A 23,875-nucleotide genomic window follows, 5' to 3' on the forward strand; every position below is an offset into this window, starting at 1 on the left:
AGGTCATGGGTTTTCACTTGTCTGCTGTGTGACCTTGGGTGAGTCACTTAACTTCCCTTAGCCTCAGTTCTCTCATCTGTGCTTAGAACAGTGCTTTGCACATAGTAAGCGCTTAATAAATGCCATTATTATTATTATTATCTGTAAAATGGGGATTAAGACTGTGAGCCCCTGAGTGACACAGATGGGATCCAACCCAATTATCTCTTATCTACTCCAGCACTTAGAATAGTGCCTGGCACATAGTAAGTGCTTAACAAACACCATAATTATGATTGCTACAAGACTAAATTCTCTAGAGCAATGGTTTGGGGTCTATGTAGGATAGCCTGTGATGATACTAGAGAATACAAGAGAATGCTTTGCCAAACTGGAAGGAAGGATTTAGGTTGCTTGGATTACATAAACTATGTACCATAAATGTAACATCCTTTAGAACTTTGCAGAAATGCCCAGAACCTAGAGTGTGTAACTGGAGGAAATTGTCCCTCTATGTTATTTCAGAGACATTACCCCTTGGAGGTGCTTATAAACACTGGTGCCACTTTTGAGTGTGGAACCAGTGATATAAGCCAAGGAGGAGGGACAGTGGGCATGTTAAATAAAAATACCAGAAGTGAAGGTCTCACGTTGCTGTATTCTTACCAGACAGGGGACAGACCAGCTGAAAAACAACTGTCTGCTATTAAAACTGGACCAAAGCCCATTCTTGGTCTACCAGAGACTGCTATCCTGACACCTCTCTCAAGAAGTTGGGCCCAATCAAAAGGAAACATTAGAAGAATTTAGTCTTCTAATAATAATAATTATGGTATTCGTTAAGTGCTTACTATGTGCCAGGCACTGTTCTAAGTGCTGGAGTAGATAAGAGATAATTGGATTGGACACCATCTGTGTCCCACAGGGGCTCACAGTCTTAATCTCCATTTTACAGATGAGACAACTGAGGCACAGGGAAATTAAGTGACTCACCCAAGGACACACAGCAGACAAATGGCAGAGCTGGGATTAAAACCTATGACCTTCTGATTCCCAGGCCTATGCTCTATCCACTAGGCCATGATGCTTCTCTATTTATTTTATTTAAATCTAAAGCAGAAAACCCTCTGAGAGACTGTGACAGTCATTACATTAAGGATCCAAAGCACCTCCAATCTCTGGTGAACTTTGCCTCAGGAGATGGACAGGCTAGGATGAACTCAATTGTGGTCAATGTCTTACATCTCCTAAGGGCCACTGAACCTTATGTTAGATTCTCTTAATTGCTGCACATTTTAATTTGGAATACTAAATCCAAGAGAAATGGTTCTTAGGAAGGGACTACTTGAGGTTGGTGAAGAGCTTGGATCCATAACTCTGAACGCAGAGTCCTTCCAACTTGACATTAAACAGTGAAGTCACAGAGGTTATTCCTGTTCATAAAATAACAGCAGTGTCTAATTGCTGACCCTGAAGAATCCTCACCTTGAATCAACAACATTACAAGTGAAAATTTTTCAGTGACCTGATCACAACTGACAAGGATAAATGCTTTCATCATGCACATCAAATTACTAGAGATATTTAGAATTATTTATGAACTCATAGTTCATGAGTTGATCCCAGCAGGATTAATTCATCTCCAGCAGATTAACAACTTTCTACCAGAATTAAGATCAACTAAACCTACACCCTGCCAAGGAAGAGATTCTAGCCTAATTTTCCATACTTACGTTGCGGAGTACTCAAAGAGACCGTAGTAAGGATTGAACATTTCCTTAGACAATAGGAAGAACCATTCTCTGGCCACGCCTCCATAATCTAGTCCTTTTTCAGATTCAAATTCAATCCATAGCCTGGCTTTCAGTACATCAGGTCTCTTCACTGACATGATCCTCCTGTATGATTCTTCAAATATGTTATTTCTGTGGAGTTTCATTTCAAATCTATTTGGAATATCAGCCTAAACACACACAAGAAAAAAGTAAACAGAAATGGTTTGTGGTAATATCTGGCAAGAACATTCTAGTACTTAATTGAAAAAGCAGTATTTAGAGCAGAGACATCAGCAGAGTCTCTGGAATCAAACAGTTTCCAGCTCAAATTCTCTCTTTTGGTTTTTTTTTTTTCCTTTTCTCAGAAAGGAATCCTCTCCAGGGTAAGATGGGAAGTAAACAGATTACTTAGCATTCATTCATACTGAGTCACATTTAATGCTGCACATTAAAAAAGCCAGTTTGGATGGAAGCAAAAATTGTTCCACTTTCTTTTTTAAAGAAATCTTTTCCAGTGATTACTCCATGGATTGGCAACATAAGAGGCCGTGACTCACCAAAACAAGACAGGGAGGAAGGAAGGGGTGTACTACGCTCCCCACTAGAAGGATTCCTAAAAGATGGCCAATAGAAGCTCTGTGGCCTAGTGGACAGAGGACAGGCCTGGAAGTCAGAAGGATCTGGGTTCTAATCCTGGATCAATCCTAGCAGGATGTGAGACCCAGGGCAAGTCATTTCACTTCTCTTTGCCTCAATTACCTCACCTGTAAAATAGGGATTAAGATTGTGAGCCCTATGTGGGATGAGAACTGGGTCCAACCTGCTTAATTCATATCTAATTAAATAATATATAATATTATTATAATAATACTATAATTGCATCATAATTAAATACACAACCATAATACAATCACATATCAATAAATTATCATAAGCATATCTAGTTAAATAATAAGTAACATTAATATTAATATGCTAATTATCAATTAATTAAATAATATTAATATATTATAGAACATATATCAATATAATATTATAATAAATATAATTGTATCTAATTAAATAATATATAATATTATTATAACATTATTATTATAATATTATAATATAGTGTATTTAATTATCTTTAATTAAATGTGCTTAGAACAGTGCCTGGCACATAGGAAGCACTTTACAGATACCATAACAACAAATTAGGAAAGTAGCTCTTGGCTTAAGACATGGAGCATTTGAACAAGTTTTTCTACCCTTTCTGAATCACTCACTCGGATATCTGCTTTTAGCTCACTTTCAAAAAAAAAAATGAAGTAGATTGGAGAAAAAGTTTTATTTTGGGGAAACCACCTTGATCACGCTGAATCAGCTACCTAACCTTGATATCAAAACTGACGATAACGGTAATGCAGTATAGATTGCTTATTGTCTACTCAGAGATTAATTGGTACTTTGCCTTTAGTAATCAACGCCAACTCTGGAGAGAGATGATTACTCACTGGTTTCTTTAACTTCTTCCTAAAATAGTCATATTTCTGTTTAAACTCTCTGGAATACGGAACAGCCTGAAAAAGAGAAATGTAGGAAGTTCAGATGGATGAAAATCATGTTTTTTTATAACATTATTGAACACACATTCAGAATATACATTTTCTAATAATAATAATAATGGTATTTGTTAAGCACATACTGTGTGCCATGCACTATACATCATGAACCTTAAATTACAGCTATCTTCTCACTCTAAGTTTCACAGAGAACAATATTACATGTTAGACCAGTCATTTTAAACAGGACATTTATTCTTAGTGTTATCTGAGAGTTCAAGAACTCTGGAATAGTTGTGCAGGTAGAAACAGAGAAATTCACCTTGTATCCCCTCAAGCGCTTAGAACAGTGCTTTGCACATAGTAAGCGCTTAACAAATGCCATTATTATTATTATTATTATTGTTATTATTATCAACCAGGTTTTGGGCTGGAGTATGAGATTGGGGTACTATGGGAAGTATATACGAATCAGACTCATCAGTTTGACAGACACTTTCTCCTGTGTATGTTGTGCAATCAAACAATCAAACAATGGTATTTATTGAGCACTTAACTGAGCACTTGGCAGAGTACAATACAACAGAATTGGTAGACACATTCCATGCTCACAGGGAGCTTACAGTCTGGGAGGGGAAAAACAGTCTAGAGGGGCAGAAGTTCCTTTCCCTAGCAAGACTGAATCCTTTTTAGGATTCCAAAAGTGTCTGAAGGAAAACATGCTTAGTTGAACAGGCACTTGACTGTAAAGCTGTCATTTATTAGGATGATTAATTTTCCTCCTTAGCTGGTACAAATCCTTCCCTGTTATGCTCTGTTCAGGGTCCAAAATGTTTATGCTTGAAATTCATAAACATATACCGTTTCTACTCTTAGAATTTAGATACTTCATAGTAGGATTAGGCATCCCCAGCAGAAATACCAGAATGGACAGTCTGCCAAAATGTTTTTTGTCATGCCAGCTTCTAGCTTTGGGGTGGGCACTGAAGTCCACTTCTGGGTGTGCAATACCATTTCTGAGTGTACAATACCACTTCTAGTTCAGAACTAGAGTTCCAGCCCACACCCCCTGTGCTGATCTCCTTCTGCTTTACATTCTCCTCCAGCTCATCATCATCGGTGGCTGCAATGATGATGATGGTACTTGTTAAGCGCTTACTATGTGCCAAGCACTGTTCTAAACACTGGTGTAGCTACAAGGTAATTAGGTTGTCCCGCGTGGGGCTCACAGTCTCTTCATCTTCATTTTATAGAGAGGTAACTGATGCACAGAGAAGTTAAGTGACTTGCCCAAAGTCACACAGCTGACAAGTGACAGAGCCAGGATTAGAACCCACGATCTCTGACTCCCAAGCCTGTGGTCTTTCCACTAAACCATGCTGCTTCTCTAACTGCATCATTGCTTCTCATGAAATTCAATAGCATTTAATGAACACCTGTGTGTAAACAGTGCTTTGCACATAGTAAGTGCTTAATAAATGCCATTATTATTATTAAACCATTGCATGAGATAGTGACAACTGCATTTATTGAGTGCAACACACTGCACTAAGTGCTTAGGGGAGTGCAAAAAGAAGCAAAAGCCACATTCCTTGTAAAAAAGGGAGTTTATAATCTAATATGGGGATTAGACATACCTAGTGTTAATACACTGTGAAAGCAGTAGGATAAACAAGCAAAAGTTTCGAAGTTCAACCGTACAGGCTGTGTGCAAGCACAATTTAAAGAAAATAGGACTGCATAAGAGTTTTACTTCACAAGAACAGAACAAAGACTTTTTCCTCTGGCATTAGCCAAGGAAAAGAAGGGTGAATTATCTTCACCAATTATCCAGAGTCCAAAACACACTTAGGTTCTTTTTATAAGATCCTGATGGAAAGGAAACTAAAGAAAATTGACATACTAAGTATGTAGAGTAGAAAAGGAAAAAGAGATGGATGCTACCATAATAAAGGTGATTTTCTGTCCGTAGAGGAAAGCATATACTTCAAAGAAATTAATTAAATAAAAAACATCAATATCAAAGGAAAAAAAGAAATGTTTTCTGAAATATGAAATTCTACTCTCTGAACACAATTTCCTGATCTCCGTTCTCTCCCCTCAAATCTGCCCGGCTTCCTCCCCTAGACTTCTGATCTTTGATTCCATCTAAATTTCTAAAGTCATCATCAAGCTCTATCTGGTCTCCCTACCTTCTTTCAACAAACAAATCCACACCCTCAATTCTGCCCTCTCAAGCAAATTCAATTCCCTTGCTCCTCTGTCCCATCGCTAAGCTTGTGCCACCAACCCCCAGCCATGAATTCATTCATTCATGGCTCTCAATCATAGAGAAGCAGTGTGGCTCAGTGGAAAGAGTGTGGGCTTGGGAGTCAGAGGTCATGGGTTTGAATCCCAACCCTGCCACTTGTCAGCTGTGTGACCTTGCACAAGCCACTTAACTCTCTGTGCCTCAGTTACCTCATCTGTAAAATGGGGATTAAGATTGTGAGCCCCATGTGTGACAACCTGATCACCTTGTAACCCCCCCCCCCCCCGGCACTTAGAACAGTGCTTTGCACATAGTAAGCACTTAGATACCATCATCATTATTATTATTATTATTCATTCAATCACATTTATTGAGTGCTTACGACCTGCAAAGCACCGCACTAAGCACTTGGAAAGTACAATTCAGCAACAGAGACAATCCCTGCCCAAACCGGGCTTACAATCTAAAGGAGAGATCACTTCCAGAGTACACTTCTTCTAATTTTTTGCATGAAGTGTGGGTGCTGCTGGCAGAAATCTAGAAACCAGACTGACCTTGATCTCAAATTCTTCCTCACCTGTTTTAATTCTGCTCTCTTATCCTTATTGATTCCTATGCTCATTGTCTATGAAAGCTGTTCCACACTTCTAGCTCTGATCAAACCCATCTCCTCAGCCTTACCATCTCTTGTCCCTAATGACCTAATGCACTTTGTTGATAAAGAAACCATTAGGTGTGGGCTCCCTAAAATCTCCCCGACCCCCTAAGGTTCCTTCCTCCTCCACCTCCCTCTTCAACTGTCCCACCTTTCCCCACAGTTTATCAAAAAGAGATATCTTGCCTCCTCTCAAGTTTTACCCTCTTCACCTGTGCTTCTCAAACCTTCTCACCTTATCAAAGCAATTATCCCTTCCCTTCTTTCCTCCCTGACCATCTTCAACCACTCACTTTCTACCTGCTGCTTTCAAGCATGCCAATGTATGCTTATCCTAAAAAACAAAAACAAAAAACCAAAGCCCTCCCTTGACCCCACAGCTCCCTCAAGTTACCTACTCTCCTCTCTTCTACCCATTCCTATCCAGACTTCTTGAACAAGTTGTCTATACTCACTGTCTCCACTTCCTCAAATCCCTGGCTTCTGTTCTCTTCCACTCCACAGGAATGACCCTCTTTAAAGGTCACCAATGACCTCCTTCCTGCCAAATTGAATGGCCATTACTCCACCCAAATCCTCCTTGACCTTTCTGCTGCCTTTGACACTGTGGACCACCCCATTCTCCTGGAAACATAATCTAACCATGGCTTCACCAACACTGTCCTCTGCTAGCTCTCCTATCTCTCTCAATGATTGCTCATTCTCAATCTCTTTCACTGGCTCCTCCTCTGCCTCCCATCTTCTAACTGTGGGAGTGTTCTAGGGTCAGTTTTCGGTCCCCTTCTATTCTCCATCTACACCCACTCTCTTGGAAAACACACTTGCTCTCATGGCTTTATCTAACATCTTTACATGAATGCTTCCCACATCTACCTCTCCAGCCCTAACCTCTCTCCTTCTCTGCAGTCTTGTATTTCCTCCTGCCTTCAGGACATCTCTACTTCTATATTGTGCTGAAAAATCCAATTTAACATATCTAGAACAAAATTCTTCATGTTCTCAACCAAACCCTGCCTTCCCCATGTCTTTCATAAATACGACTGATTAATTTCTCATCACTGTAGATAGCACTACCATCCCCCCATCTCATAAACCCAGAATTTTGGCGTTATCGACTGATCTCTACAATTCAACCCACATATTCAATGTCACAAAATCCTGTCGGTTCTACATTCACAATACCTCGAGAACCTATCCTTTCCTCTCCATTGAAACTGCCCCCACACTGATCCACTTGACTACTGCATAAGCTTCTTCAATGACCTCCCTGCATCCTCTCCAGTCCACACTTCACTCCGCTGCCTTGATCATTTTTCTGAAAAAAACATTCATTCCATATCTCCCCAGGCTGATAAACCTCCAATGGTTGCTCACCCACCTCCGCATCAAACAGAAATTTCTAACCATAAGCTTTAAGGAACTCAATCAGCTCTCTCCCTCCTACCTAAACTCACTGACCTCCTACTACAACCCAGCCCATGCACTCTGGTCCTCTAATTCCAACCTACTCTCTCCTTGATCTCATCTATCCTGCCATCAAACCCCTGTACACATTCTCCCTTGGGGCTGAAATTCCCTCTCCCTTTACAGTTGAAAGTCCACCTCTCTCCCCACTTTCAAAACACTTTTAAAAACCACATCTCCTTCAATAGCCTTTCCAAAACTAAGCCTTTTATTTTCCCTATTCACCCTCCACTCTGCATCAATTATGAACTTGCCTGTACCTTCCCACCCCCATTTTGGGATGGTATCTGTTACTATGTGCCAGGCAATGTACTAAGCGCTGGAGTACATACAAGCTAATCAGATAGGGCACAGTCCATGTCCCACAAGGGGGTCTCCCAGTCTTAATCCCCATTTTACAGGCACAGAGAAGTGAAGTGACTTGTCCAAGGTCACACAAGTGGCAGAGAGGTGGCAGAGCTGGGATGAGAAGCAGCATGGTATAGTGGATAGAGCATGGGCCTGGGAGTAAGAAGGTAGTGGGTTCTAATTCCAGCTCTGCCACATGTCTGCTGTGTGACCTGGCCAAGTCACTTTACTTCTCCGTGCCTCAGTTACCCCATCTGTAAACTGAGGATTGAGACTGTGAGCCCTACTTGGGACAGGAACTGTGTCCAACCCAATTTGCTTATATTTACCCCTTTTTAGCACTTAGTACAGTACTTGACACACAGTAAGCGCTTAAATGCCATTATTATTATTAGAACTCAGGATCTCTGATTCCTAGGCCCATACATTTTCCATTAGGCCAGAATTGCTTCTTGCTTAAGTGTTTTGATACTCAATCCCTTAAGTGGTTTGATATGCACCCCAGCCCCACAATTCTAAGCTATATTTTCTCATATTCTACTATTTTCCTGATTTCTAATCTATTTTAATGTTTGCCTTTCTCATGAACTGTAAACTCCTGTGGGCAGGGATCACATCTGCCAATATTGCTATATTGTACTTTCCCAAGCACTTAATACAGTGCTATGCACACAGTAAATGCTAATAAATACACTGATGGATTGATTGTTTCATAAGGTTTCCTGGAGGCCTGTTTCAACACACACCTCACTTGCCTGAATCCGTATGCCTGAGAATGGAGGATATAAAGCTGGTAGATGTTGACAATGTGGGTGGAAACTAGGAAGCTGGGCTATTTCTGTTCTCTTCTTGAGGGGAATGATGCATGAAAAGCTTAAAAATCATTATCCTCCTCCAACACATTATCTTTTCTGTTTAGTGTGTGCCTACAACCGAAGAACAAGAGTGGCTTTCATATTCCTATGTAGGATGTCGATTTTTTATTCACTGCGTATGCCTCCACTCTTTGGATGGGGAGTATGCAGGACTGTACGCAGCTACTTTTCTTGGATTGAAGGGCAAACATGATGATTTGTTTGCTTCTGTTCGGAACACAATTATAATGCCTTTTTTCTTTGACAAGGTCATGCAAAAATCTCCACTGAAAATTAAAAATAGATCTGCCAATTTTTTATAAAAAAGTCCTATAAATAATCACTGGAAATGATGGGACTTATTCTAATATGTTCACGTCTGTATTATTCTTCCTTTTACCATTTTGAAGAAATATAATAAAAAAACTTTAGCTATCAGTCTAAGCTACATCATCAGGGAGTAGGGACTATGTCTATTTAGAATTTCCCGAGATAAATTTACAAAATGAAGCACAACAGACAAATAAAATGATCTTGTCAAATAAGTTCCACCTACAAAAAACATGTTTTTGAGATTCAAACTACAATAGTCTTTAACTTAGATGACAGGGAGAACATGGTTCTCTATATGGTAATGAATACTAATGAGGTGGATAATTGATGTTACTATTATCTAAACCACATTTCCAGAGAGTACAAATGGATTAAATCAAACTTCTGCCTCCTTTATTTGTCTCCCTTTTTTCCTGTTTAGCCTCTTTGCACCTCTGTGTGACCCAGGCTCCCTCCAGGAGCCATCCTCTAGAGAAGCAACATGGCCTAATAGATAGAGCCCTTGTCTGGGAGTCAGAAGGACCTGGATTCTAATCCTGGCTCCGCCATTTGTCTACTTTGTGACCTTGGGCAAGTCACTTCACTTCTCTGTGTCTCAATTATTTCATCTGTAAAATGGGGATTGAGACTGAGCCCCAGGTGGGACACGGACTGTGTCCTACTTGATTAGCTTGTATCTACCGCAGTGCCCAGTACAGTGCCTGGCACATAACATAACACTTAACAAATACCACAACTACCATCCACTTCTTTTGACTTGACTCTCAGTGCTTTTAAGGCCTCAAGCAAGAAAGGTTACTCTTCCTGCCAAAGGGAACAGGACAAGCAACTCTTGGGAGAAAAACAATGTTTTTTGTAGTAGGCCAATTGATAGGGATTGATTTTCTCTCCATTCAGAGACATGGCTTGTTGACTTAAAAGCCAGCCAAGATTGCCAGGTCTGGCTGTGCATCCTTAATAAGGTCTGTACTGGTTTTCTGTCTAAACCACTCAAGGTTTAATTTTAGCCTGGGAAGCTTAAAGATCGGAAGGGTTCTTAGGCAGCAAAGAACACAACATCATCATCATCATCGATTGCATTGTATGTTCCCAAGCACTTAGTACACTGCTATACACACAATAAATGCTCAGTAATACTACCAATTGATTGTTTAACCATTATTTCCCAAGCAAGGACTAGCTACAGAGCACTGTACAGGGTCACTAGGAGAAGACAGTCCCCACCTTTAAGGAGTTTATAACCTTATGGACATAGCTTTATTCATTGCACTTAAGCAGAGATTAAAATGAGGTCTCCAGACAGTTTTGGCAATTTGTCCATCAGCCATATGACAGGGTCCACTGAAGGCCAACTTCCAACATTTGGCCATCTGAGCAGGGAAGAATTCACTGCCCCTCCCACCCCCCACAACCCGTACAATGGCATCATTTTATGCTGCAACAGTGTAATAGAATGACATCATTCAGAAGCCGGTCCAACCCCCTGAACCACACTGAGAGGGTTGCTGACCTTCCATAACATCTGAAACTAGGCCAGGATCCATCTCTTCCTCTTCACCCTGCCAGCCCAATTCTAGCACAAGTCCATAGCACCTCCTGCTAGGATTCCCCCAACAGCCTCTTTGCAAGATGCTTTGCCTTAAGGCCCTTCCCTATCAATCAATCAATCAATCGTATTTATTGAGCGCTTACTATGTGCAGAGCACTGTGCTAAGCGCTTGGGAAGTACAAATTGGCATCACATAGAGACAGTCCCTACCCAACAGTGGGCTCACAGTCTACCCACTCTATTTCATGCACAGAAGGAAGGATCACAGTCTCAAGCATAGACCCTCACATACCCTTCTCAAAATTCTTACAGACTCTCTCTATGACTACTTGGGATCATGGGCTTCAGAACCATTTACAAACTGGTTTCTTGCTTATCTTGCCCTTTTTGGCTGCTGCTAAATTCCATGTTATTTTTCATCTATTACTCTTGCCACCCATGGCAATGATCTTACCAAATCACTCTGTCTGAAATTCCTCCCAAACTTTTTCATCAAACCGCATCTCTCCCTTCTTGCAAAGCCCTCCTGAGCACTCACGGAGCTTTATTAAAGTCCTACTTCCTCCGAGAAGTCAAGCCAGAATAACCACACCTAATTTGGGATCAACCAGATTCCCTAACTCTTGAATGTTTTTATGTCCCTGGCACTAACCCATTTTTTTCTTTGGTCATCCTCCTCCTCATCATCATCAGCATTTTTTGAGCCACTACTGTATGTCAAGCACTGTTCGAGGTACTTGGAGTGACCATAAATTCCAGCACTTAGTACAGTGACTGGCACATAGTAAGGACTTAAAAAATATTATAATTATAAATTTAATAAGTGACATGATCCATCCTTTAAGAGCTTATATACTGGTACGGGAGATAAGCAGCATGGCATAGTGGAAGTAAGAACGTTGTTAGTTCTAATCGCACTTCTGCCACATCTGCTGTGTGACCTTGGGAGGATCATTTCACTTCTCTGTGCCTCAATTACCTCATCTATAAAATGGGGATTGAGACTGCAAGCTCTACTTGGGATAGGGACTGTGTCTAACCTGATTTGCTTGTATCCATCCCAGTGCTTAATACAGTGCCTGGCATAAAGTAAGCACCCAAGTATCACAGTTATTATTATAAGTGGACTCATATGCTAATATACAACAGGACACTGACAGAGAATATAAGACAAACACAAGTAAATAAATCAATAAAATGATAATAAAAAACCTGGCTCTATCCATGGATGCTAAGGAGGATTAATTAGGCAATACCTTCTGGAAAAGGAGGAGAGCAGGGATGTGGTTTGGGGGAGCTGAAGGAGACGCATGTTCCAATCAAGGGGGAAGGGGTGAGCAATGGACTGGACAAAATAGAGTCAAGAGTGAAGGACAGTTTTGATGGGTTGAGTTAAGAGCACAGGATGGGGATAAGGTGAAGAAAACAAGTAGGTAAAAAGGATCCAACTGATCTGTTGATTTGCCACTCGAGAGTTTTCATGAGGCATTTGAGGAAAATACATGCTACTGATGGATTGACAATGGAGGATTTGGGGCAGGCAGACCAGTGAGGAGGCTAGTACCATAATGCAGCCCTGAGTTGATGAGGGCATGAATAAGGGGAGTGATGGCAAGGGAGAGGAATGGGGAGGAGATGTGATACAGAGAAAGGACAATCAGGATGTAGAGACAGATTGAATGGGGTAGGTAACGGACAGAGAGGAGTCGCACCAATGTTGCAAGTGTGTGAGACAGGAATGATGGAGGTATTGTCTTACTTTCATGGTTTTTTTTTGGTCTATGTTCTTCTTCCCCCTACCTGTATTTTAAGCTCTTTCAGGGCTTATTCTTTCTTTGCAGCTACGCACATTATTGTGAAATCTCTTCGTACGGAGGGAAACAATGAGGTGTTGCCCAGGTGAATTTGAGAGTCACCACAATTGGGAATGAACTGGAGGAACTATGAATTGAAGAATTCACCTCTGGCTTTAGCAACAGAATGAGCCTACAATTTTGGTAAGGTGTGAAAAAAGCACCAAGTTCCTCAAAGGCAGGGACCATATCTTCTTCTATTGTCCCCTTGTGTTTAGAATAATGCTCTGCACAGTGTAGGTACTCAATAGTAGTAGTTCCTATGCTTTAAACCAATTTGCGGCAATGTATTGACTTTTAAGGACAATGTAGATAACCTACTGGGAGAAGTGAGTGTTTTGAAGAGATTGAAAGATTGAAGAGAATAAGTGGGGATTTGAGTGATACTCACTGGACCAGTAATAGCTGGGTTCTGCAGTCTTGGGTCTTCCCACTGAGTAATTTTACTATCTGCAAATGAATACAAAAAAAAGAGTCAAAGAATTAGTTTAACCACAGCACACTTCATAACAATGAGAAGCTCCTTGAGGGCAGGGAGCATTTCTCTTACTCAACTTTACTCTAACAAGCTCTTAGGACAGTGTTTGTACACAGTAGGAGCTCTATAAATACCACTGACTGATAATGATGCTTCAAGAGAACACTGTATTAGACACCTCAATACTCACGTGCCTTACCTCACACCTTCCTCCCTGCCACCAGCCCAAACCCCTTAAATGTATACAACCAATAATCTTGGGTTAGAAGAGTATCATACAACCCACTCATCAAAATTTCAGCAGACTGTTAGATTGGAAACATTCCATCAAAAATGCAAAACCAAAGTAGATCATTTGTTCATATCAGATAAGTGGTGGTCAATCTTTGGATTATAAACTCCTGTTTTTCCAGGGGCTTATAACTTGATTGTGATTTTCACTATTAGAAACAAAACATCCAAAAGTCTTAGTCCCCCAAAAGACAGACACACAAACACACACACACAGACACACAGACACACACACACACAGACACACACACACACACACACACACACTCTTTACCGCTTTCAAATACTTTTGTTTGCTGGTATAGTTGTACAACTGATTTCCAATTAACAATTTTAAAATTGACAATTCACTCACAATTCATAATAACTAAGGCAGCCCAGAAATGAGAATTAGATTAGGGCTGCCCATGGAGAAAAAAGGAAAAACGGTAGAACACTCCCGCCATGGTGATATAACAGATATAAACCTGGAGTACAATTCACCCCTACTTTTAAGGCAGGTTAAAACCAGGTGTATGAAATAGTTTGGGGCAAAGGAATAATAATTTAGGCTATGTTGGCAGTTTTTATGTTTCAACTGTCACTGCCCCATACAGGTTTTTTTTAACCAAATTCACACCACCTTCAAAATAAAGAAGAACTGCACTCCCTAGAAACTTCACGAAGAAGCCATTGTTGGGGAGGGAGGGGGCAGAAAATTCAAAGTTGAGTTTACTATCCTCTTGTAGTATGTCTGTCTGTGGGTAAGACCACAACCTAACTCTCAATGTCCAATCTTCTTGTAGCTTAGGATCCTTGGTTGATATTTCTGCCCCATATTTCATTTTTAATATCTGTTCCTCAAGCACTACTCTAGCACTCAGTTCTGGTTAGGCATCTTTTTTCTCAAAAAAAAAAAAATGAGAAGCATCATGGCCTAATGGAAAGAGCTCAGGCCTGGGAGTTGGAGGACCTGGGTTCTAATTCCGGCTCTGCCACTTGACTACTGTGTGACTCTGGGCAAGTCACAACTTCTCTGTGACTCAGCTACATAATCTGTAAAATGGAGATTAAGACTGTGAGCCCCACGTGGGACATAAACAATGCCTAAACTGATTATCTTGTATCTACAATGGTAGGGACATAGTAAGTGCTTATCAAATACCATTTAAAAAAGTTTTCCTATTAAATCAATAATGCCTTTGTTTCAAACGTATGTGTTTCACACCTCTAATATTCTTAATTCTTCTTTTTAGGTAAGATAATGTATAACTCTGGAATCTCTGAATGCTAGTTAACAAGTTTGATACCCAATGAAAATGAAAGTCAAAGCAATGTCAAATTGCTATCATAATTTAGGCTTTTAATTTTTCCTACGTTGCCCAGGAGGATTTAAGGGACAGTGAGGGCTGGGAAAAGACTATTACCTGACAGGACCATATCACAAACAAGTCCAGCTAAAGCAATCAATTGTATTTATTGAGCACTTAAGGACACTGTACTAAGTGCTTGGGAAAGTTAACACAACACTATAACAGACACATTCTGTTATATTGTTATATTACATTATATTATAACAATAATGTTATATTGCTAAAAGCAAACATTAGTGTGATTTTACTTTCAAATCAACAGTAAACACACACACACACACACACACATGTACGAACATACAACCCACCCACCCACACAAGTTCCCAAGATGCCGTTTAAGAAAGGTCTACAATGAAACATCCACTTTCACTAGAACTTCAGTGACAGAACTGGATATATATTAAAGTGTAGGGTGCAATAAAACATGCTACAGATAGAAAATAAGGTCAGAATTGGCATACGTCACAAGACTTTTTAAGGCAGTGGATTTATTTTAACTTCACTATGTTCTCACTGCTTACAAAGAGACTTGTGGCTAAATCATCATTTCTAATCTTATTTTCTATTACTACAGTGTATTTTAATTTAATAAATGCACGAGCCATGGCATCAACAGCAAAAGATTCCAAAAAATTTAAAAAAAGAAAACATTAAAGATCAAATAGGAAAAAAGCTGAGGAGCCAACTAAATGCAAACTCTAGGTGAATGTACAGTACCGTAGGAGGGCACTATGTCTCTGGTATCAATGTCTCCACATAACAACACCTGGCTTCCTAAATGAAGAGTAAAATTATAAAGCTTTCACTATAATTTTAAAATCACTTCTCTTTGGGTGAAATCCCTACATAGCTCTCACAAACTCCAGGCTTACTTACTGTGATCTATATAAAACGTTCGTCCATCCAAGTGAATTCTTTCTTCCCAACCAGGCTGGTACACACAATAAAAAAGATAAAAGAAGTGTTAGCTATCAATGACTGCTTCAAAATAAATGTCCTCTGTACCTCCTTCCCAACTTTCTCACAAAGATTAGTTTTCATAGGAAAGTGATCACAAAAGACATGCTTCATAGTTGACATTAAGTACTGCTAGGCATTGAACATTGTCGCTTGCCCCACTGACCTGGCCACAAAATAATGTAGGAAAAAGGGGTAATGGTTCTGCATTTATTTGAGCTGATGTTGTGAACTCCTATGGAAAGGCTGCATGAGGTTTGCTGTTACTGATGAATTAATTACTACCCCAAGACAAATCAATCAATGGTATTTAATGAGTGCTTACTGCATGCAGAGCACTGTACTAAGCACTTAGAGTATGATATAACAGAATTGGTAGTAGATATGTTTCCTGCCCAAAAGGAGTTTACAATCCAGTTGGACACAGGCATTAATATAAATTACGGATAAGAACCTATGCTATGTAGACCTGAGGGTATTCAAGTGCTTAAAGGGTACAAATCCAAGTGCAAGGGTTACAGTCAAATAATAATAATAGTATTTGTTAAGCACTTACTATGTGCAAAGAACTGTTCTAAGCGCTGGGGGGAATACAAGGTGATCAGGTTGTCCCACGTGGGGCTCACAGTCTTAATCTCCATTTTCCAGATGAGGGAACTGAGGCACAGGGAAGTTAAGTGACTTGCCCAAAGTCACAGAGCTGACGAGTGGTGGAGCCGGGATTAGAACCCATGATCTCTGACTCCCAAGCCCGTACTCTTTCCACTGAGCCACGCTGCAAGTACCAGATCAATTCTTGTTCCCAGAATGATGAGATGTAGGTTGATAAATCCTAATCCTCCTCGACCTCTCAGCTGCCTTTGACACTGTGGACCACCCCCTTCTTCTCAACACGCTATCTGACCTTGGCTTCACAGACTCCGTCCTCTCCTGGTTCTCCTCTTACCTCTCCGGTCGTTCTTTCTCAGTCTCTTTTGCAGGCTCCTCCTCCCCCTCTCATTCTCTCACTGTGGGGGTTCCCCAAGGTTCAGTGCTTGGTCCCCTTTTGTTCTCGATCTACACGCACTCCCTTGGTGACCTCATTCGCTCCCACGGCTTCAACTATCATCTCTACGCTGATGACACCCAGATCTACATCTCTGCCCCTGCTCTCTCCCCCTCTCTCCAGGCTCGCATCTCCTCCTGCCTTCAGGACATCTCCATTTGGATGTCTACCCGCCACCTAAAGCTCAACATGTCGAAGACTGAACTCCTTGTCTTCCCTCCCAAACCTTGCCCTCTCCCTGACTTTCCCATCTCTGTTGACGGCACTACCATCCTTCCCGTCTCACAAGCCCGCAACCTTGGTGTCATCCTCGACTCCGCTCTCTCATTCACCCCTCACATCCAAGCCGTCTCCAAAACCTGCCGGTCTCAGCTCCGCAACATTGCCAAGATCCGCCCTTTCCTCTCCATCCCAACCACTACCCTGCTCATTCAAGCTCTCATCCTATCCCGTCTGGACTACTGCATCAGCCTTCTCTCTGATCTCCCATCCTCGTGTCTCTCTCCACTTCAATCCATACTTCATGCTGCTGCCCGGATTATCTTTGTCCAGAAACGCTCTGGGCATATTACTCCCCTCCTCAAAAATCTCCAGTGGCTACCAATCAATCTGCGCATCAGGCAGAAACTCCTCACCCTGGGCTTCAAGGCTTTCCATCACCTTGCCCCCTCCTACCTCACCTCCCTTCTCTCCTTCTACAGCCCACCCCACACCCTCCGCTCCTCTGCCGCTGATCTCCTCACCGTACCTCGCTCTCGCCTGTCCCGCCATCGACCCCCAGCCCACGTCATCCCCCGGGCCTGGAATGCCCTCCCTCTGCCCATCCGCCAAGCTAGCTCTCTTCCTCCCTTCAAGGCCCTGCTGAGAGCTCACCTCCTCCAGGAGGCCTTCCCAGACTGAGCCCCTTCCTTCCTCTCCCCCTCGTCCCCCTCTCCATTCCCCCCATCTTACCTCCTTCCCTTCCCCACAGCACCTGTATATATGTATATATGTTTGTACATATTTTTTTACTCTATTTATTTATTTATTTATTTTATTTGTACATACCTGTTCTATTTATTTTATTTTGTTAGTATGTTTGGTTTTGTTCTCTGTCTCCCCCTTTTAGACTGTGAGCCCACTGTTGGGTAGGGACTGTCTCTATATGTTGCCAATTTGTACTTCCCAAGCGCTTAGTACAGTGCTCTGCACATAGTAAGCGCTCAATAAATACGATTGATGATGATGATGATAAATCCCCATGTTTTTGCTACCAAAATTTGTCTTCAAAATCCAAAGTGATTTGATTGGTACAGCAAAGCAACTGAGTCCACTAGTTATCAGCTCGAAGAAAGGTGATTATAAATTCTCAGACGTTCATTAAGAATGTGACTAAATCTACATCAGTCCTGCTGCTCTCTTCCAGGATCGGCAGGTGGGATGAGAGAGCTGGCTTGGAGGTGCTTCAGAGGAGGTGGCAGAGTGAGACTTGGCTCCGGGGAGCTGGCTCTCCTCCAGCCAGAAGCTGGCCATGCTGAATTCTGCATGACCTGATCTTTCACTAGCTTTCCCACTCCATTAAGCTCCCTTGGGACTGTCCCATGGCTGACATGCCCTTCCACACTTTACATGCTGTCTCGATACTGTGGGCAGGGAATGTGTCTACCGATACTATTATATTTTACTCTCCCAAGAGCTTAATACAGTCCTCTACACATGGTAGGCACTCAATAAATGGATGATTTTTCTCCCACTGATTTACACTTGTTTTTTCGGGGACTGAAAAGAAAACCCACAAAAGCCTCTGGGTTGTTGCTAAGAGATGACAAACTGCCCCGGGCTTGAGTCTTGGGAGGCAGAGGATATGTCATTTCGCACATACCAATTACAAAGGTACGTGACAATACTTAAGCTCTCCCAAATGGCTGACCAACTCGGAAACCTTCCTTGTTGGCGGTGGGACCTATACTCCACCATTGCCACATAAGTATCTCGAAAACAATTTCAAGAAGCAGTATATAAAAGTGAGGACAGAATCTGGGAGAGGTTTGTGTAAACAGGGAATCACATGTTTTCTAGTCAGGGCTGCACTTACATGGCATTTCAGGTTTAAGAACTAATACTCACAGGAAGAGGGCCCAAATCATTAGGGTTCAAAGATGCTTTTGATCGCAAATGTACTGGAAATTTCAGTCGTGGATCTTCCTGCAATGAAAATGAAAAGGAAATAAGATCAAATAGCACTATGAGTTCAAGTGACAGAAAGGAATAGCTTTGGTACTAAAGCATTCTGAATGATCAGTCAGTCCAAATGGAAGCCTTCGTCTATCTTCATTTGGAAAAACTAGGTGGACTTCTATTCTTTAAAAACCTTTAGTAACCCAATATTCGTTTAGCGATTAAAGTGTTATATTACATTTCAGTTTGGTATAATTGAATTCAAGCTGGCGACTGTAGAGAAGCAAAACACCTGAAACCACAGTACCAATACTTCTGCATTTTATAAGACAACGAGCCCAAAAGGAAGGATGTGGTATCCATGAGGTTTCACTGAGCTTGATTCTCCCTTTTGCTTCCCAGAAGGCACCAGCCAGCAGGGGGAAAAGAGTCAATGTGTGTTTCTCTCCTCTAATCTCATATTGACTAAAGAAGGAACATCTCTAACTAGCACAAGTAAGCACTCAATAAATACAATTGAATGAATACCTCCCCCTGGCCACCTGCATGGGCATCGACAGCTAGTCTCCGCGTGGCCTAGTGGAAAGAAAGAACATAAACCTGGGAGTCAGAGGATCTGGGTTCTAAACCTGCTTCTGCTATTTGCCTGCTGGGTGAGCTTGGGAAGGTCAATTCACTTCTCTGGGCCTCAGTTCCTCATCTGTAAAATGGGGATTCAATGGTTGTTCTCCCTCCTAGGCAGTAAACCCCATGCGGGACCTAATGATTTTGTATCTGCCCCAGAGCTTAGTACAGTGCTAGGCACATAGTAAGTGCTGAAACACCATAATTATTATCCACATTTCAGAGGGAGCATCAAAGTTCCTTCAGCCACCACTGGCTGCTGTTGTGAGGCAGAATCTCTCCCCATACGCTTCTGAATGTCCCTCTCACTCCCTTGGAGTACGCTAACCATTTTACAAAACATTAAACATTTTCCCCTCTCCAAACAACACTGTTTTGGGGAGTACGGGCAGGTTAGGGTTTAAAGCAAAGGAGGGGGTTTCTGTCAATAAGCAACATGGCTTAGTGGAAAGATCCTGGGCTTGGGAGTCAGAGGTCATGGGTTCTAATCCTGGCTCTGTCACTTGTCAGCTGTGTGACTCTGGGCACGTCACAACTTCTTTGAGCCTTAGTTACCTCATCTATAAAATGGGGATTATGCCTGTGAGCCCCACGTGGGACAACCTAATAACCTTGTATCTATTCCAGCGCATAGAACAGTGCTTGGCACATAGAAAGTGCTTAAATACCAACATTATTATTACTATTCCCATATTACTAATCATTAATATACTTCAAGATAAGACCCTAAAGGCTCCATCAAATGTTGCAGGTTGAATCACCAGAGTCCTCCTCTGTCGTACTTTTGGAAAAGATTTCTGAAACCCCATAAATACAGAAGGACCCAGGAAGAACAAATCAAGCAGGCATCCTGTAAAATGTGGGGAAAGAGAGTGTGCTCCTGTTCCACTTACAATTTCTGATTTCCCACTAAAAGGACAGCCAGCTGAACACAGAAAATTCTTAAATTTGTCAATGGGCTGCTGGAATACTAGAAATGATGCAATTGATTGAGACAATAAAGAACAAAGGGTCACTTGGGGGATTTTTAATCTTGGGAATTGATACACCTCCGCCTGGGAACCCGGACTTAATATAACAGACAACATTTAATCATTTTAACATTTCAGTTACTAAACCATTAACTGTAACCTTTTTCAGCACTTTTTTTCAAGTAGAGAAACAGCAAAATCACCCACATCACCTGGTAGTACTGGCACGGGAAAACTGATGATGCAAAGCTTTGTCTCATGATGCAAATCAAATGAATGCAATAATGTTACAACTTACAACCAAAACTGGCAATGAAGCATGATAATCATTGCCAGACATAAAAGGACAATCAATGGTACACATACTGTTACCTGCATTTCCTTAGTGTTGCATGCTAGAGTTAAGTTACAACAAAATCTGCATAGTCAACGTGGAAACTTCTTAATGTAGGGAAAAAATCTGGGGCAACCACCTACACATAGACCACTTCATATTTCTGTTCTACTTCTAGGTCAAAGACTTTTATTCTCCTTTCTACTGCTGCCTTTACTGTATACTTTTTATATCACATGCATACATCTAAGTAGCCTTCAAACAATGCCCCAAACTTCAAGTGAGTCTGTTAATTTAGTATTATCTCTATCAACAGTAGTTACTGAATGCCTATCATTTTCGAGGCATCCTACCATAGAACTAAAAGACTTCTGAATCTTTCTCCTCTATGAGCCCCAACTCCTAGATGCCAAGTTGTAATTGGAATTATTTTAGTTGACCCAGTGCAGGAATGGTGTTCTTTCCTTCTATTCCCAGCTGAATAAGGCTAAGGAGAGGAAGAGGAGATTATCACTCCTCATTCACAAATAATTTCCCAGCTGGATAGAAGAGAGCAGAGGGAAGGCTCAAACATTAGGGCAACCACTGCCTCACTGTCTCCTAAACTTTGCCTTAGACTCAATGCTTGTTCTCCCTGCTAGACAGTAAGCCCCATGTGGGACCTAATGATTTTGTATCTGCCCCAGAGCTTAGTACAGTGCCAGTATATTTTGGGAAGATTTCAGTCAATTAGCGGCCTGAGGGGGATTTCCGCACTCATGAAGTCAATCAAATGAATTGGCTATTTTCTCTGGCAGTTGGATTTCTGTTGAAGTCCAGTGACAGGAGTAAACTGCTGGACTATTTCCCAACCTCTTTAAGTCTCTTTGAAAACTGAGAAAAACTAAAGTCTTCACCTATATGGCGTGTCCTATTCAGCAATTGTTACTATGCGAAAGCCGGTCCTATATGTAGCTCCTGTGAAGAACAATTGTGCCTTGGAATAATATACTCAAACTGGATTTTTTCCTCCTCAGACGTGCACGATATTTAATCGCCTTAATGGTATAACCTGATGATAACAAATGAACGGGGACAAATGGGACCAAACCAAAGAAGCAGTAAGATAAACGCTAATGCCGAGATATGTGAAATGGCTGGCACAGTAAAGCAACATAAAGGCCAATCACAAATGCTCCAGGCAGTACACACACATTTTTTTTTTCCTCCGTATAAAACCAAAGACCTCTAAAAGTTACAACATAAGACTGTTGGATGCTCCTGCCATACTTTCCACACTTTCCAGTCTTTTTTGTTTCACTTGAATGATACTTGCTTTTGATGCTGTGTTTCTAACCGAACTGAGCAGAGAGCATGGCTGGTTGCCCCCATTCTCTGCCTCTTCACCAGTAACTTCAACATCAGTACAGCTCCGTGTGATCAGTACTCTGCTGGGTATCAGCTGAGGAAGAGACAGCCAATGAGAGCTAAATTTCTTTTAAAAGGAACTTCATATGCCCTTGTGAATTTTGAGGACCATAAAAGTTTTCTTCTGGGGCTGCTTTTTGAAACCAAAAACTGGTTGGTGTTTAGTAAGATGGGGAAGATTATTCTGGCCCCAAATATAGAGAATAAAATAAAGTAATGAGAAGGGGAAAGAAGAACATCACTTAGAGGAAAAAAGAGCTGAGAAGAATGCAGCCTTGAAAACTTTTAGGGAAGCTGGAGTCTTTAACAATGCAAATAAGCCATCAGTTTAGAGACAAAGCAAAGAGAACAAAGAAAACAAAAAGCAGAGCTCTTCTGCTGCTGTCAAACCATATTCCAGTTATCTTACCAAGGACACCATCACAGCACATTCAATTTTTATGTTATAATTACTTATTCCTTCTCCCTCAAACGGGAGATGGCACACCTCTGTTGAAAGAAAAGTTGAAGTAGGTGAAGCTTTGCCCTAAATTCTTTGAATATTTTTGTTCCCACTGAATCTTTATGAGAGCCATCAATGTGGCCCCACTGGAAGAGAAGAGTGGTTGTTTTCAGTATCCCAACTAACCTGCCATACCAGTTTGCTCTCTTCTGTGGAAATGCTGGAGTCCAAGAATAGCTGTACTGTTCAAGTTCGGTTTTCTCTCTCTCTCTCTCTCTCTCTCTCTCTCTCTCTCTCTCTCTCTCTCTTTCTTTCACAAGAAAATAGGATTAATGAAAGCTATGGTTATGCCTGAAAATGGCCTGAAAATGATCTCCAAAGAGTCTCCCTCTTACCTTTGTCAAAACAAACACACAACTCAAAGTCATTCTTCCACTGAAGAACCGGTCTGAAGGTCTTTCTTTTGGAAACACAATGCGGTTGTGTTGAAGAATATGATTACTGTTGATCAGACTTTGAAAACACTGTCATCTGCGGAACTTCCTTGTTAATCATGGAACTTAAAATTATATATATGTGTGTATATATTGTCGGACAGATGGTCGTGCGGAGATTTTCACAACAATAAATATATACATAATTTTTTATAGTGCATATAGTGTGTATATATATACGTAAAGCAAACATATATGCTTTAAATAACAGAAAATTAGCTTGCGCAAAGTAGCTCTGTAAATTGCTGAAGGAGGGAGTATCCGGGTGTAAAAGAAAATCAGCAGAAAAAGATGGGCTTCATTCACTTATCAAAGCTTATGCTCTTTAAATAAATATATTCAACAGCAAGTGTGACTGCAGTGGGGATATGAAAGGCTGTGAAAGGCTAGAGTATTTGATTACTAAGGTAATTCAAATGACTAAAATCATAGCTTACATTGGCAAGGCACAGTGGCTCCAAACACTAATCCATTCAACACTAATCCACCCATTTTCTATATCCACCCCCAATTTCTGGGGCTCCAATTTCTAGTTCAGGATTTACTGTCACAATAATAGAAGGAAATAAGAAGCCTCAAAAGAAAACCAACACACACTACACTAATGTAACAGAGTTTAACTCTGTTAAACAGAGTTTAAAATGAATCAACTCCATGCCATTTAGAAAACAGGGACACTACTTTTCAGCTTAGTATCACATTTGCTTTGGATTTTAATAG

The 23,875-nt window shown here is 41.1% G+C and overlaps 1 protein-coding gene across 9 annotated transcripts in view; it reads right to left on the reverse strand.

The window, feature by feature from the left end:
• The window catches only part of NEDD4L (NEDD4 like E3 ubiquitin protein ligase), a 431,023-nt gene that overhangs the window by 33,243 nt on the left and 373,905 nt on the right, over positions 1-23,875 (reverse strand). For 6 of the 9 annotated variants that reach the window (XM_038743604.1, XM_038743602.1, XM_038743601.1 and 3 more), the window contains 6 exons: positions 22,128-22,253; positions 18,833-18,910; positions 15,601-15,655; positions 12,994-13,052; positions 3,248-3,313; positions 1,713-1,942 (listed from right to left, as the gene is read on the reverse strand). In XM_038743604.1, the coding sequence (XP_038599532.1) occupies positions 1,713-1,942; positions 3,248-3,313; positions 12,994-13,052; positions 15,601-15,655; positions 18,833-18,910; positions 22,128-22,253 (614 nt within the window). The remainder of the gene's footprint in view (positions 1-1,712; positions 1,943-3,247; positions 3,314-12,993; positions 13,053-15,600; positions 15,656-18,832; positions 18,911-22,127; positions 22,254-23,875) is intronic. The other 3 variants (XM_038743606.1, XM_038743605.1, XM_038743603.1) reach the window with 1 other exon arrangement.

The sequence above is a fragment of the Tachyglossus aculeatus genome, chromosome 3 (assembly GCF_015852505.1).
Source record: "Tachyglossus aculeatus isolate mTacAcu1 chromosome 3, mTacAcu1.pri, whole genome shotgun sequence".
NCBI classification, from domain to species: domain Eukaryota; kingdom Metazoa; phylum Chordata; class Mammalia; order Monotremata; family Tachyglossidae; genus Tachyglossus; species Tachyglossus aculeatus.